At 35.5% G+C, this 13,720-nt stretch overlaps 1 protein-coding gene across 1 annotated transcript in view; it reads right to left on the bottom strand.

The window, feature by feature from the left end:
• The window catches only part of LOC129216777 (monocarboxylate transporter 9-like), a 112,569-nt gene that overhangs the window by 26,820 nt on the left and 72,029 nt on the right, over window positions 1-13,720 (bottom strand). Inside the window, exon 2 of the mRNA XM_054850996.1 lies at window positions 10,656-10,799. Coding sequence (XP_054706971.1) covers window positions 10,656-10,799 — 144 coding nt within the window. The remainder of the gene's footprint in view (window positions 1-10,655; window positions 10,800-13,720) is intronic.

Genomic DNA, 13,720 nt, shown 5'->3' on the forward strand with positions numbered 1-13,720 from the left:
AGATGAGTTTCGGTTTTACGCAGATGCGGCAATGCAAACAGGTAACATTTTCCTCTCTTTCAAAACCCAAACTCCTAAAGATTGCAGATTACACGTAACTAACTGCATTTTGGCGTGCTAATAATCGAACTTGGGTCCTTGGAGACATTTTATGCGATTGGTTCCAGAGCTTTTTCCATCAGAAGTAAAGTGATTAAACTCACACAGTTTAGAACTCACTGGAAGAAGAGCTTTTAGGAGTGACAAAGGAGGTCAAAACCAACGCGGATACCGACTCCGGTGACACACAACCAAAAACGCTCACATTGAAAATTTTCGAACCATCCGTAGACAATAGGAATGATCTTTCTGATTTGTTAGTGAAAGAAGATTCTATCATGGAAATGACGCAAGTGATCATGGATGAGTTAATGCTAAGCAAAGAATTGGAGGAAAAATTCTTAATGACTACCAAAAAACTATCATAGTCAGCTCTTCATAAACAGAACACGAAATTAGTTTGTTTTCTTTATGCATATTGTGCATAAAAATTGATATAAGTACACATTAAACTTATTATACAATTAGTCATCACTAGAATGAAGTATTTTTTTTAATCTACGGAACCTAATTCCTATTTTGACACTAATATTAGGTCTCAATTTACGCGGTTTCGATTTACGCAGCATTTCCGTGGAACATAACCCCCGCGTAAAACGAGGGTCTACTGTACAAGGGTTAAGACAAAATTTGGTCTACAGGTATATCTTAAAGGGCGAGTTGCTCATTTATTTTTGGCTTCAGTCATCCCAAAAGGATGGATCACAGAATAATTTTTATCGTTTTATGTGACTGCTATATCTCAAGAAGTAATGCGAGGATTCATACAAAAATGTAGTATACAAGTGAAATTAAACAAAAACAAGCCTTATTTTCGTTCTAAGTTGAGTTTTGTAATCGTTTACGTGAGTCAGTGTAATTAAATAAACAATGAAAAATATACTGAATTTATATATAAGAGGTTGAGCATGATATCAATAAAATCTAAATTAGCCGTGTATTCCTCTCATTTTTGTAGCACTTTAACTAGCGTAAGTGTTAAATAAAAACTGAATTTGCATTTTTATATAATTTGCGTAGTAAAAATTCACTAATTAAAACAGCAATTTTTTCTGAGAGAGAAAAACTTATTTGTTTATTATTATTATTATCAATATTCTTTTCTTTCTGAACTACCAAGCTATATTGAGCTGGAACTATTACTTTTTGAAACTCATTTTAAAAATAAGTCTAGGTCAAAATTGATCTGAATAATCTCATTGATATCAGTTATTTCACCCTACATTATGAAATTTTTTCTTTTCTATTTAAAATTGGAAAATGTGATTAGCTGACAAGCGCTACTTCGCATGCATGAAAGTATCCTCTTGAAAACCTTCAATAAAATAGCTGTTCTGAAATTGTCCCTTGATGTTCTATCGAATATATAAATTTCATGAATGTTGAGAATTGAAAATATTTGTCATTGCGTACAGTCGTTTTTCAAAAATCTGAGTGAAAGACACCTGTTTTAGCAGTTACGGGTTTCATTGATTTCAAAAGATTTGACGGTGAACATTTCGACGTAATTTCAGAATTTTACTCATAAGAGATGGGAGTTCCCACGGCAGTTTTGATCTTACTTTAACCAACGTATATCTCACTGAAAACGTAGTTTTTTTTTTTTTTTTTTTTTACAGTTCTTAGGGTAATGTTGATAAATCTATGAGAAAATTAAATTTCATTAAGATACTTTTCTACTTTATTTCCACCCTGGCCCGTGATTTCGAATTTTTCCAGTGAAAAGGGAGAGGGAGGATAACGGGCGTATGTATAACCAATGCAAATTTCATAGGATTGCTATAAAAACCACTCCCACTTGTATATAAAAAAAATTCAAAGTCGAGGGCCATTCCGCCTGATCCCCTAAATGACTGACCTGTCGCTACCGTAATAATATGCTAGAGTGAAGGAGTTATTTGTTTTTACTTCATTACGCCAAAAAATACAAACCGCCTATTCTCTTGCCATATTCAAATTGCGCCTCACTATTCTTTCATTCGCGTTTAGAACAGTTTAGTTTTACTTCCATACCAATTTTTTGTCTGAATCCTTGCGCTACATCTTGATCTTTTATGTTACATCTTGAGTATTATTATTAATCAGATTAAACGAGAAAGAGAATTCCGTTGCAGCAGCCTTTCACATGTTTACGTTTGTAATAGTATACAGAAAAACGTATGTTTTTCTGAAAACTATTAATTTTCTGGAATTAATCTGATGTTTACGAATTAAGACAGGAGAAAACGTTTGGAATTTTTGAAGGAACTTACTTTGAAAGGCAATTAGTATTCTTTCGCAACTTTTATGCTGGAAAGCATCGACGTACATTTAAATTTTTCGTACAAATTGAACTAGCGAATTTTAGGCCGGCCACATTTTGGACCGGCGACATTTTGGACTGGCGACGTTTTAGCCCGGCGACATTTTGGAACGGCGACATTTTGGATCGGCAATATTTTGGCCCGGCGACATTTTGGACCAGCGACATTTTGGGCCGGCGACATTTTGGACCGGCGACATTTTGGACCGGCGACATTTTGGACCGGCGACATTTTGGACCGGCGACATTTTGGGCCGGCGACATTTTGGACCGGCGACATTTTGGACCGGCGACATTTTGGACCGGCGACATTTTGGGCCGGCGACATTTTGGGCCGGCGACATTTTGAACCGGCGACATTTCGGACCGGCGACATTTCGGACCGGCGACATTTTGGGCCGGCGACATTTTGGCAGCGACATTTTGTCCCGCGACATTTTGGCCGCGACATTTTGGGCGTATACCGAAGGAGGGGCATGTGTGGTAACTGAAGAACGTTTTTAGATTCGAATCAAGATGTGGATAGGCATAATTTTGCTGAAACGCAGCTTAATGAATGCGTTGAAAAATTGGGAACTTCGAAAGTGTCCTCCCCTTTTCCGTCTACGATTTTTCTTCATCCCATTGTTAATTTGCAACAATTTTCAGTTCATTTTCAATTTCATTGATCTGCAATAAATTTTAAGACGCATTTTTTTGCGATGACTCACAGAGAATCCAACCAGGGCCGTTTCAAAGCCCTGGTTAACTCTCGCCCTAGAGTGAAAGTTGGCAAGTGTAGTTTTCAACTCTTTTCCTAGCTAACAATTGAAAAAGTCCCCCCATACACAGCAGTTTCCTAGCTTAAATGTAATGAACATAATATCATAGCACATATTACGTTAAAAATATGACTCAATAAATAAAGCAAATAAAATAATTACTTAACCGTAGTATTTAATAAACAATGCAAGTAAAGTAATGAATTAGTAGCTAAATGCATGTACTACATGTTTGACGGTGAAAATCTGTTCAATTAGGGGTATCAGAGGGTATGCACCATTTTGTCCAAGTTAAAAAGTAGTATATTTAATGGTTCTCGTTGCTATTAGAAAATAAATGTGAATGTTTGCCATGATACATCAAAACAAACTGCTGTTACAAGCAATTTGTCCCCCAAAAAAGTCTCGAGGAACAATATTGAGTGAGCGAAAAGGGAGGCCGCAATGATCATCTTCAAAGAATTCACCTACAACGGCACCCCAATGAGGTGGCGTTTTGTCTTGCTGATAATTGATATGCGGGTAAAATCCTTAAAAGGGTTGTCTAAAAATGATGTCATGCTTTGAGAGGGGAAGGGAGATCGTAAAATTGTGACAGTTCGTGACAAAGGGGAGGGAAGGGGTTGCAAGAAATGTGATATTACGTATTTTTATGCAGGAATATATTTATGAAAAATAACGTGATATGTGAAGGAGGAAGTGGCAGATCCACAGGGGGGGGGGGGCGATTGGGGTGATCGCTCCCCCCAAAAGGTTTGTAGATTCGAAAAATTTCCGGGAAAAGGTCATAAAACTTCACCCTCCCCTCCCAACGCATCTCAAAAAATCGCCTACAACTATTTTTACGACTTTATTCCAAAAATTTTCCAGGGGAGAGTCCTTCATCCGCCTCTCTCCAATGTCATCGAAGATTGTTAAAATTTTTGAATTTTTTGAGCTTCAATTTGGAAAAAATCGCCGAAATCGAAAACTTTTTCGAAACTGTCGTTAATGAGAAACTTTAGTTACATATTTAGAGCTTCAATTCCAAAAAAAATTCCGGGGGAGAGCCACCGATCTTGAGTCCTTCCCCTAACATCAATAAAGACCCACTATCATTACTTTTTTAAGCTTCAATATTGAAAAGTTGAGGGATAGCTCCTGAACCCATCCTTTTCCTTAATGCTACCAAAGATGACCTACAATCGCATTTCAAGGCTCTAATTTCTAACAATGTCCGATGGAAAGTTCCAAACCTCGTTCCTTTCCCCTACGTAATAAAAGATGGCTTACAACTGCGTTTTCAGGACTACAGTTTCGAAAATTTTCCGGAGAGGAGTCCCCATGTCCTTTTTTCCTCATCTTTCAACATCATCAGATCGTCTAAAACAACGTTTCTGAAACTCCTACATCGAAAAGTCTCTGGGGAAAACTTCTGAACCCCATGTCTTCTGCTACGTCATCAAAGATGGCCTACAATTGCGTTTTTAAGACTTCAATTCCGAAATTTTTTCCGGGGGAAGTCCCCAACCCCCTGGATTTTAGCATCACTAAACATATCTAAAATTGCATTTTTGAAGCTCTAATATCAAAAAAACGATTGGGGAGTATTCCTGAATCTCATCCTTTCCCTTCAAGAAAAAGATAGCAAACGATTGTGTTTTCACAAATATATCCTTAAATTTCAAAAATATTCCAGAGAGGGAGGGGCCTCCAAATTTCCCTTCCTCTTATTAATCACCAAATAGTTTAAAAATGTGTTCCTGACAACAATTTTTGAGGGAGAGCCTGCAAACACTCCTACTTATGCGTGAATATTAACCCCCCCCCCCCCCCCCCAACTCAGTCAACAAACAAATCCATAACTATCTTCAAATTTTATTCAAAGTGCAATTTTAGTATTTCATTATATTCGATACCTTTCTCTTCATTATGTTGATCGGTACCTTTTTTTCTCCAACCTTTCTTTTATAAGGAAAAAAGTTCAATTGAGGACCTGAATGGCTATTGAAAATACTTCACGAGTCCTCAAACGAATTAAAAGGTAAAGGATTTAACTACCCGACTACGCGTGCGCGACACAAAGAAGGGTAATGTGTTTATCAGTCTATGCATGTATGTCCGTTCCCATGTGGCGTTCTACAGGCTATACGCCTTGGCCAATTTTGGTAATCCTTACGTCAATCGATTTGTCTTAACTTTGGGAGTGTCACTAAACACATGACATTAATCAAAATTGACCATATCAACAACCAATTGCCATTTTGTCAGTTCGGGATCGGCACACGCTGGGTGTCGCACACGGTGTCGCTTGCTACCTGCGTGCGACAAATGCAGGTAGTTTTCGCTGCCTGATTTTTTTTGTTTACTAAGTCTACTGATTGGGGTCTCAGTGGCCGAGTGGTTAAGAGATTGCTTCTCCCACTTGAGGCGGTGGGTCAAAACACCCTCGCTCCGGATGTACTTTCCCCTCTATCTAATGTAAATTCTTTCATGTGTTCTTTATATGTATTCTGTACTGTAATAAAAAATATATCATGCGTAACGAAGGCAAGACACACAGATTGTAGTCCTCATTAAAATAAACCCGTGCAATAAGCACCAAAAGAAAGAAAGTCTTCTAATTCAATTTTCATCGCTAAGATGTTGCATTTGTTTTTGCCTTGATTCAAAGGACTGAGTTTCGTGACGTGTACTTTCTTGACAGGTCTTTTCAGTTTTGCGAGAAAGATATGACTGACGGGGGGGGGGACGTTTTTGATTTCGCGTCATCATGAATTATGCAGGCTGTTTATATAGCTGTGATGTGGTTGACTTAAGTTCGCGCATTTTTGCCGAAGGTCAAGCACATATAGCTTTAAGCCTAGTTAGGTCCCTAGAGAGACTAATTATCAGTAGTTTAGACCACCTCAAGTTACTTAATAAACCTCACGATACAAACTCTCTCAATGAAATGACAAGGTTGCAAAATGTACCGTCTTATAATCATAATAACTAAGTGAGTGAAAATTAACTAAAAAGTGTAAGATGAAAAATTATTAAATAAAAACAAAAAACCCGACTGCGTAAAAACCAAAAATAAACTAAAAAGAAAAATGTATAAGCCCAAAAGTTTAGAATGTAATAAGTACTACTGAATAACTACACCGTTGAAGTAGTTTTATAACCGTACACAGATAAGACAAATCATAAATTCAAAAGCAGAATAGAAGGATCAACACGTAGGGTGGTCACAAGGTACATGGGGAAAAACTTTTTTCAACTAATCTTTTGCGGCTGCCCCCTAAAATGTGCCAATAGACTAGAAAATGTGATTTGGAAAGTTTCAAGTATTTCGATCATATTAACACGTGCCGCAAAGAGGCTAAAGTTACGAAAAATGCCAATTTTTAGCAAAAAAACGTAGTTTTTCATTTGTAAAACCAAAACTATTCATTCTAGAAACTTCGTTCTGGTCTCATTTTATAGGGAATTTTATTCTCTTTAAGTCTAATTTCATCTAATTTTTTAAAAAACTTGATTGAACATTATTCAGAATTTTTCAAGTCAGGTCGTAGCTAATATCCTTAAATTCGCGTAAAAAGAACGAATCACTATAATATAAATTGTATTGCTTCTTTTAGTTAACGGTTGTAACCCCTTTACAATGTTTAGCTATCAGAGCAAAAACAGCAATATTATCAGAAATATATGCAGTGAAATCCTGTTACAATGAATACCGATACCACGAAATATCTGTCTCAACGAAAGAAATTTTCAGCTCCGATTTGATTTCCATTATGTTGCTTGAATTTCATTATTACTAAAACCTCGCTACAACAAAGAAAATTTCTGGTAATTTGAAGCTTGTTGTAACAGAATTTCACTGTAATATAGTTATGTCTCTAAACTGAAAGCTAAAACAAACAACTGCATGTAAAACTTATGAAATTAGCTGTAGAGGCCATAAATACGGGACGTTGCTTTCCTCCTCGGTGGTCAGCGCTAAAAACTAGCTTAAAAATCCCAGCAGTCTTATTAGGGTTTTCGACCCCCCCCCCCCCTCCCGCCCAGAGAAAGGAAAAACTACGATTCCCAGGAAAGTGGCCTGTGTTCTTAGACGAGGACTTGTTAGGGTGTTAAAATGAAAGTAATTTTATGGCTCCTTTCTGCAGTACAAATCAGAGTTTTGTGAGTACAGTTGTTACAGAAAAAGTTTTTGTATTTAGCATGTCGATACTACATCTTAGAAGTTGGTTTGAAAGCAGTTTTGATTTGCAAAATAGGTACGTCCTCAACCAGATATTTTTCAAGAATTTCAAGATGAATGGTATAGATAAGAGTGAATTCAAATCAAGTATAGAAGATTAAAAACAAAATAAGCAATCCAGGTGAAATTTCAAGCTTTCGTTTAGAGAAATAAAAACAGTAGCAGCTTAGGGATGCCTATAAAAAGTTCATTCCACTTTGCTTAACTTATTTAGGGAGTCTTTATCCAAACAATGTTACATTTCGAGTAGTCTGGTACCATTCATCACACAAGATGGATGGCAAAGGCCATATGAGGCAGTGAGAAGCAAAAGAGATGCAAGTGGACTATGTTAAGTTTCGAGTAAAACGCTTTTAAAGATCAGATCCGAGGTAGGCTTTCATTGAAATTTTTTTTCTAAATCATGCTATACAGCAGCACCTACCAGGGCTACTAGTACAATCTCTTGCCCCAAGACAGAGGAGAGGTTCACCTACCATTTGTACTGGTTATCTCCAAATTTTTAATTTTGCCACTTGCATCCCTTTTCTTCTCACTACCTCATATGACGTAGTGAGAAGTAAATGGATGTAAGTGGACTTTTTAAAGTTCCTCATAAAATGCGTTTAAAGTGCAGATCCTAGGTAGGCTTTCGTTGAACTTTTTTTCTAAATCATGCTGTATAACAGCCCCTACCAGAGCTACTAGTACCATCTCTTGCCCCTAAGCAGAGGAGACGTTCCCCTATTATTTGTAATGATTATCTCGAAAATTTTAATTTTGTCAATTACATTCCTTTTCTTCTCACTGCCTCAGATACTCTTAAAAATATATCTTCTCAGGAGTCAGCTTTCCTTAATTGATTTAAAGATAAAAGGTGTTGAAGATATTTTGTTGTTTATCAACAATATTTATGGAAAAGTATGGTTTATTATCTGCGATTCAGCTTTGGCCCCCAACTAAGATCTACAGTTAGTAAAATCTTTCATTCAATACAAGAGTATTTATGAAGATGATGTAGGCACAGAGCTACCTAAAATAATTAATCATTTGTGGTTCCTGAACTCAGAGAAGGTTGCATTTCCATTTTTTTGATGACTTTAGGGAGAAAAAAAAGATCAAAACAAAGAAGGCTGCAAAATTAAAATCCGAAGTAGGAGATAATGAAGATGATTGTGATGATAGGGATACAAAAGCACAGATCAATCTGAAAGAAGCTTAGTTTACTGGACAAAGAAGTAGATTTTTTCATTTCTCCTCAAACTTTTTAAGAGTACAATTTTTTACAGAGATTCGAAACCGATACAAAGTTTTTAAATACTGATCTTGATGAATAGTGTGAAAACCAATATTATATTAAAGCTGAAAAGATAGTAAACAGTTTAAGGGTTGCCAATGGCACAGTTGAAACAGGTGTAAAACTAATTTCTAACTAAAGACAGTTTCTATTGCAAGTTATGTCCGAATGCAGGCAAATTTTTCCACATTCATCAAAATCTGTCATATCGAAGTTATTACCACTTTAACTTCTCAATGAAAAGTAATAACATTATGATGTATAATTTAACAGTCTAAGCAATAAAATGCCTTAGATTTTTTCTTTTCTTTTTTGTAATTTTTAAACTCTGCTTTCTCTTCTGAACTGCTTCGTTATTTTATTTTAAATCAACAATTTGTTGCATTTAATTTTTAAAGTACCTCCAAATGAAGCTTTTTAATGGATAAATTAAAATCAACAAAGAACAAATAAATGTAATTGAATATTGTAATGCTTTTAGATCTTTGCATGAAAATTCCTTATTGATGGTATCTTCCATGACCTGACCTGAAAAATGCCCAGTACCATTCTATAAATTTTGTTTAAAAAATGGGTAAGATAACTCATCACGAGAATAAAATTTCCTATAAAATGAGACCAGAACGAAGTTTCTAGGAAGAAAAGTTTTTGTTTTAAAGAAGAAAAACTACGATTTTTTGCTAAAAATCACTGTTTTTCGTAACTTGAGCCTCTTTGCGGCACGTGTTAATATTATCGGATTGAGCTGAAACTTTGCAAATCATGTTTTCTAGTCCATTGGCACATTTTAGGGGGGTGCCGCGGAAGAAATTCGAAAATCGATTTTTTGTGACCCATTCGGGCCCCCAACAGTCGGCTCCCATTCCTTTTTGATTCAAAGAACCCCGTTAAAATTTGAATGGGCCTGACTGTTGATCCTTCTGTTCTGCTTTTGAATTTATGATTTGTCTTTTCTGTGTACGGTTATAAAACTATTTAAACGTGTAGTTATTCAGTAGAACTTATTACATTCTAAACTACTGGGCTTATACATTTTTCTTTTTAGTTTTTTTTTTTTTTTTTTGGTTTTTACGCAATCGGGTTTTTGTTTTTATTTAATAATTTTTTTTTAGATAATGCATCCAGAATATTAGTAGATTTTTTTTTTTCAATTTTTTTATTCTTTGTACTCGAAACTTATAACTTTCATTCAAACTCTATGAACAATACACATTGTTCCAAAAAAAAAAAAAAAAACATACTTCAGTTCTCACTTTAAAATTTTGTTTTTATTAGTCACCCCTCCCCCCTCCCCCATAATTTATCACTCAATCGCCCCTCCCAACAGGATGCTCTGGATCCGCTACTGGAAGGAGGGAGGGGGGTAAGGTAGATTGTTACACTTTGTGATGATGGGGGAAATGGGGTCGAAAATCTTGAAAAAAAATGTGCGACATAATTTACGGCCAACCTCTAAAGGGGAGAGCATTAAACAGTTCAAAGATGTCTAAGAAAACGTTTCTTCTGATTATTTTTCTAGTGATTAAAAATTGACCATTAACTCCGTCATGGTACTTTAAGGACAGAGCGTTTGCATCACCAGTTGAAAGGCTTGAAATCCTCAAAACCGCAGCCATAAATGCTACGTCTGGTGTGATAGCCAAAATGTAAACTATAACGTGAATAGTTCCATTACAAAGATTTCAAATGTCTTAATACAGATAGAAAAATGCCCATTCCTCTAAGAGCAAAGGCGCATCCCTCCTAAATATCACGACGACCCCACCCCCAAAATGAACAAGTCCCTCCAGAAAATGAGAGAAATACTTCTCAAAACACCCCCTAAAATTTCAACGGTGCAGTGTGCGCCATGATCCCCCTTCCTAGGTGATTACCTCTGTAGAAACCGGCAAATGGCTAATTATATTATTTTTCGTGCAATGAAATCTAGGTACTTATGTTAAAGTACTTTACTATCACGTAAAGTGTATTAGGAGAGAAAAAACTTACCTCTGAACAATCCAAAAAATATAATGAGATAAATTAGAGATGGCGTGAAAAAGCAGGCTGCAATAGCAACAGCAGAAATTATAACTCCGCTAACTAAGATGCTTCGTATAGAGAAGTAATGCGTGAGGAATCCAGCTAAAGGACCTGCAAAGGAAGAAAAAACATAACTTTACTACACTCGAAATGTATCATTTTACATATAATTATAATTTTAATTAGTTTCTGTCCAAAAATGACTTATGAAAATTTTTCTCTCCTCCGGGTGAACAACAAATGCAGCGTGCACGCGGTAAGCAAAGCATATGTTTCGAGTACACTGCAAAGACATGGCACTGAAACTTAACAGGTTTAGGTCTTTGCTATTTCACGGTTTCAGGATTTTGTTTCCTTTTGCTAGATGAATGTAAATTACATTTTACAACATTAAGTAAGAAAAAGTTCTGAATGTATGGAGTACACGGGAAATAGCTTTCTGTGATTCATCAATTTCAGATGAAATTAGGCACAAAAAGTGACGTAGCACAGAAAGAGCTCTTATAGCGAATTGAATGAGCCTTTGTTTCTCCAGTTTGGACATAGGTTGGTGAAAATGCCTTTTTTTTCCTCAGAACAAGTGGCATTGTAACCCTCTAGGACACACGCCGTAAATAAAATACTCACATCAAGAAGATTTTTTTTTATTATCATTTTTATTTTGGTTTAGCAAATATTTTATTTGTTTCGTCAAATACTATTATTTTGTTTTGTCAAATATTATTATTTTTATTTTATATTTAATTTACTAACATTTCTCGAGAGAAATAGGTAGTGTGAGAAAAATGGTCACGTATCAGTTCTCAGATCACTAATTTTGGAGCCAGTTCTGCGGGTAAAATCAGAATTAGGCGGTGTTACTTAAATTATTAATAAAACCACAATTAGAAATTAAAAAAAAATTAATTTGAATTTTGGCATCTTGAATTCAAATTATGTTTTTCGCAATCACGAGTGTGTGTATGTAGGCGTGTGTGTTTGTGTGGGGGGTATGTGTGTTTGTGTGTAGGGGGTATGTGTATGTGTGTGTAGGCATGTGTGTTTGTGTCTGTGTGCTGGTATAAGTGTGTGGGTAGTTGTGTGTATGAATGTGTGCGTGGGGGGGGGGTATGTGTATGTGTATATAGACATATGTGTTTGTGTCTGTGTGCAGGCATGAATGTGGGGGTAGTTGTATGTATGCGTGTGTGTATGTGTTTGTGTGCGTATATGTGTTTGTGTAGGTGTATGTGTGTGTAGGTGTATGAGTGTGTTTGTGTATGTGTGCGTGTGTGTGTGTAGTTGTGTATGTATGCGCGTGTGTGTAGGACATGGATGCAACCTGGAGACGGCTTTCGCTATAGGAGCAGCATCGTGAGGAGTCGGTCGACGGTGATGGTGCGGAGGGTCTCGGTGGGAAAATAAAATGATAGCACGCCAAAAACAGTCAAATGAAAGCAATAAGAAATCGTGATTGTTCAAAAAAAAAAAATTTGATTGTTTGACAAGGAGCAGGTTAAACTCAATCTATTTTGCAAGAGCTTTATATTCTGGACGAAGGGCAATATGCACTCAGTTAGAGGTACAGACAAAAATAAAATAATAACTTTGAAAGGGAAAAAAAGGTGTTAGGAGTAAATGGCTATAATATTCCTACTAAAATTTCAAAAAAAAAAAAAAAAAAAGCATATTTTTTAGTTTTTTTACGTATTAATTTTAAAAAAACTGAAACTTTTTCTTTTGGCTGTTGCTAACTTTTTATTAAAGAGCGGTAACAGTAAGACATTATGAAGACATGGGCTTAATTTTGTAAAAATAATGGAATCAGAAAAAAAAAATCAGGTTTCTTCGTTTTTACAACAAGACATAAAAGTGCGTAAGAAATGAAAAGAAAAAGAGTTACTATGAAGAATATACAAAATCTTTTCAATGAAGAAGTAGATATGACAACAACTTCACTAGAGTTTTAAGTGTCACCCAAAGTAAACAAACTTAAAATTTCTTGTTATCAGGGAAAAGTAAAAACTACCTTAACACATAAAAGAGCGAAACAGAATTAACACACAAAAATGTCGAACAGGACAGTGATATGTAGGAGCTGACACTTAGAATATTAACGCGACTGGCATAACCTGGCTGTAGAGATTACCCTGTTTCACCGCAATGACTCAACTTTCATGCAGTTCAATGAAAAGGTATTGCCGATTATGGCAGAAGAAATTAATCAATTTTGAGACTGTTAATCAACTTTGAGATACGAGACTAATCAACAGACTAAAAAATTAACCAACTTTGATGAACATTTGGGTCGTTTTGCACTTGTGTGGTTTCTTCTCATAATCTGAACATTATATGTTTTCAACACGCAGAATTTAATAAAATAGTCATCTGGGGTACAAAAAAAAAAAAAAAAAATTTCCATTTTTCAACTTTTAATCCTTCCCTTTCTCCTGAATGAATTGAGAAATAAAATTTTCTGTACTATGTCCAAGAGAGAATTACTGGGTATGAAATATTTGCTATTATGCCTGTTTATTCGCGGATGAAAAAATTTAATGTTTCCTCAGCGTGTTTTTATCAGACTTGAACAAGGATAAAAAATCTGTAAAACAAAAAAGCTTTCGTTTCAGTAGTTAGGAATCATTCCGTGCTCATTTTTAAGTTCTCAACACTGACTACTTTCACATTATAACCAATAAGTAAATTACAGGCAAAAAAGAATGAAGAAAAAAGATAGAGGAAAGAAAAATATGACTAATTTGCTTCTAAATACCCGAGAATTTTATTCCAACTACAAAAAATACAAAAATTTTAGTTGCATAATTGACAATTTTTCTGCATAACTTTGGGGGGCTACTTTTAATGAACAAGCTAGATTCGAGGGAATAAGATAAGACAAAAGTAAACCTGGATAATTATTCATGACTGCAGTAGGCTGGACAAGTATGCTTGGGCAATAATTCGAGTTCATTTAAATGTTTGACAACGAATCTAATAAATTTATTTTTGGATTTTTGACGATTATTTTCACCTTGTTTTTAACGTAAGGAGTT

This window comes from Uloborus diversus, chromosome 1, assembly GCF_026930045.1.
Source record: "Uloborus diversus isolate 005 chromosome 1, Udiv.v.3.1, whole genome shotgun sequence".
Taxonomy (NCBI): domain Eukaryota; kingdom Metazoa; phylum Arthropoda; class Arachnida; order Araneae; family Uloboridae; genus Uloborus; species Uloborus diversus.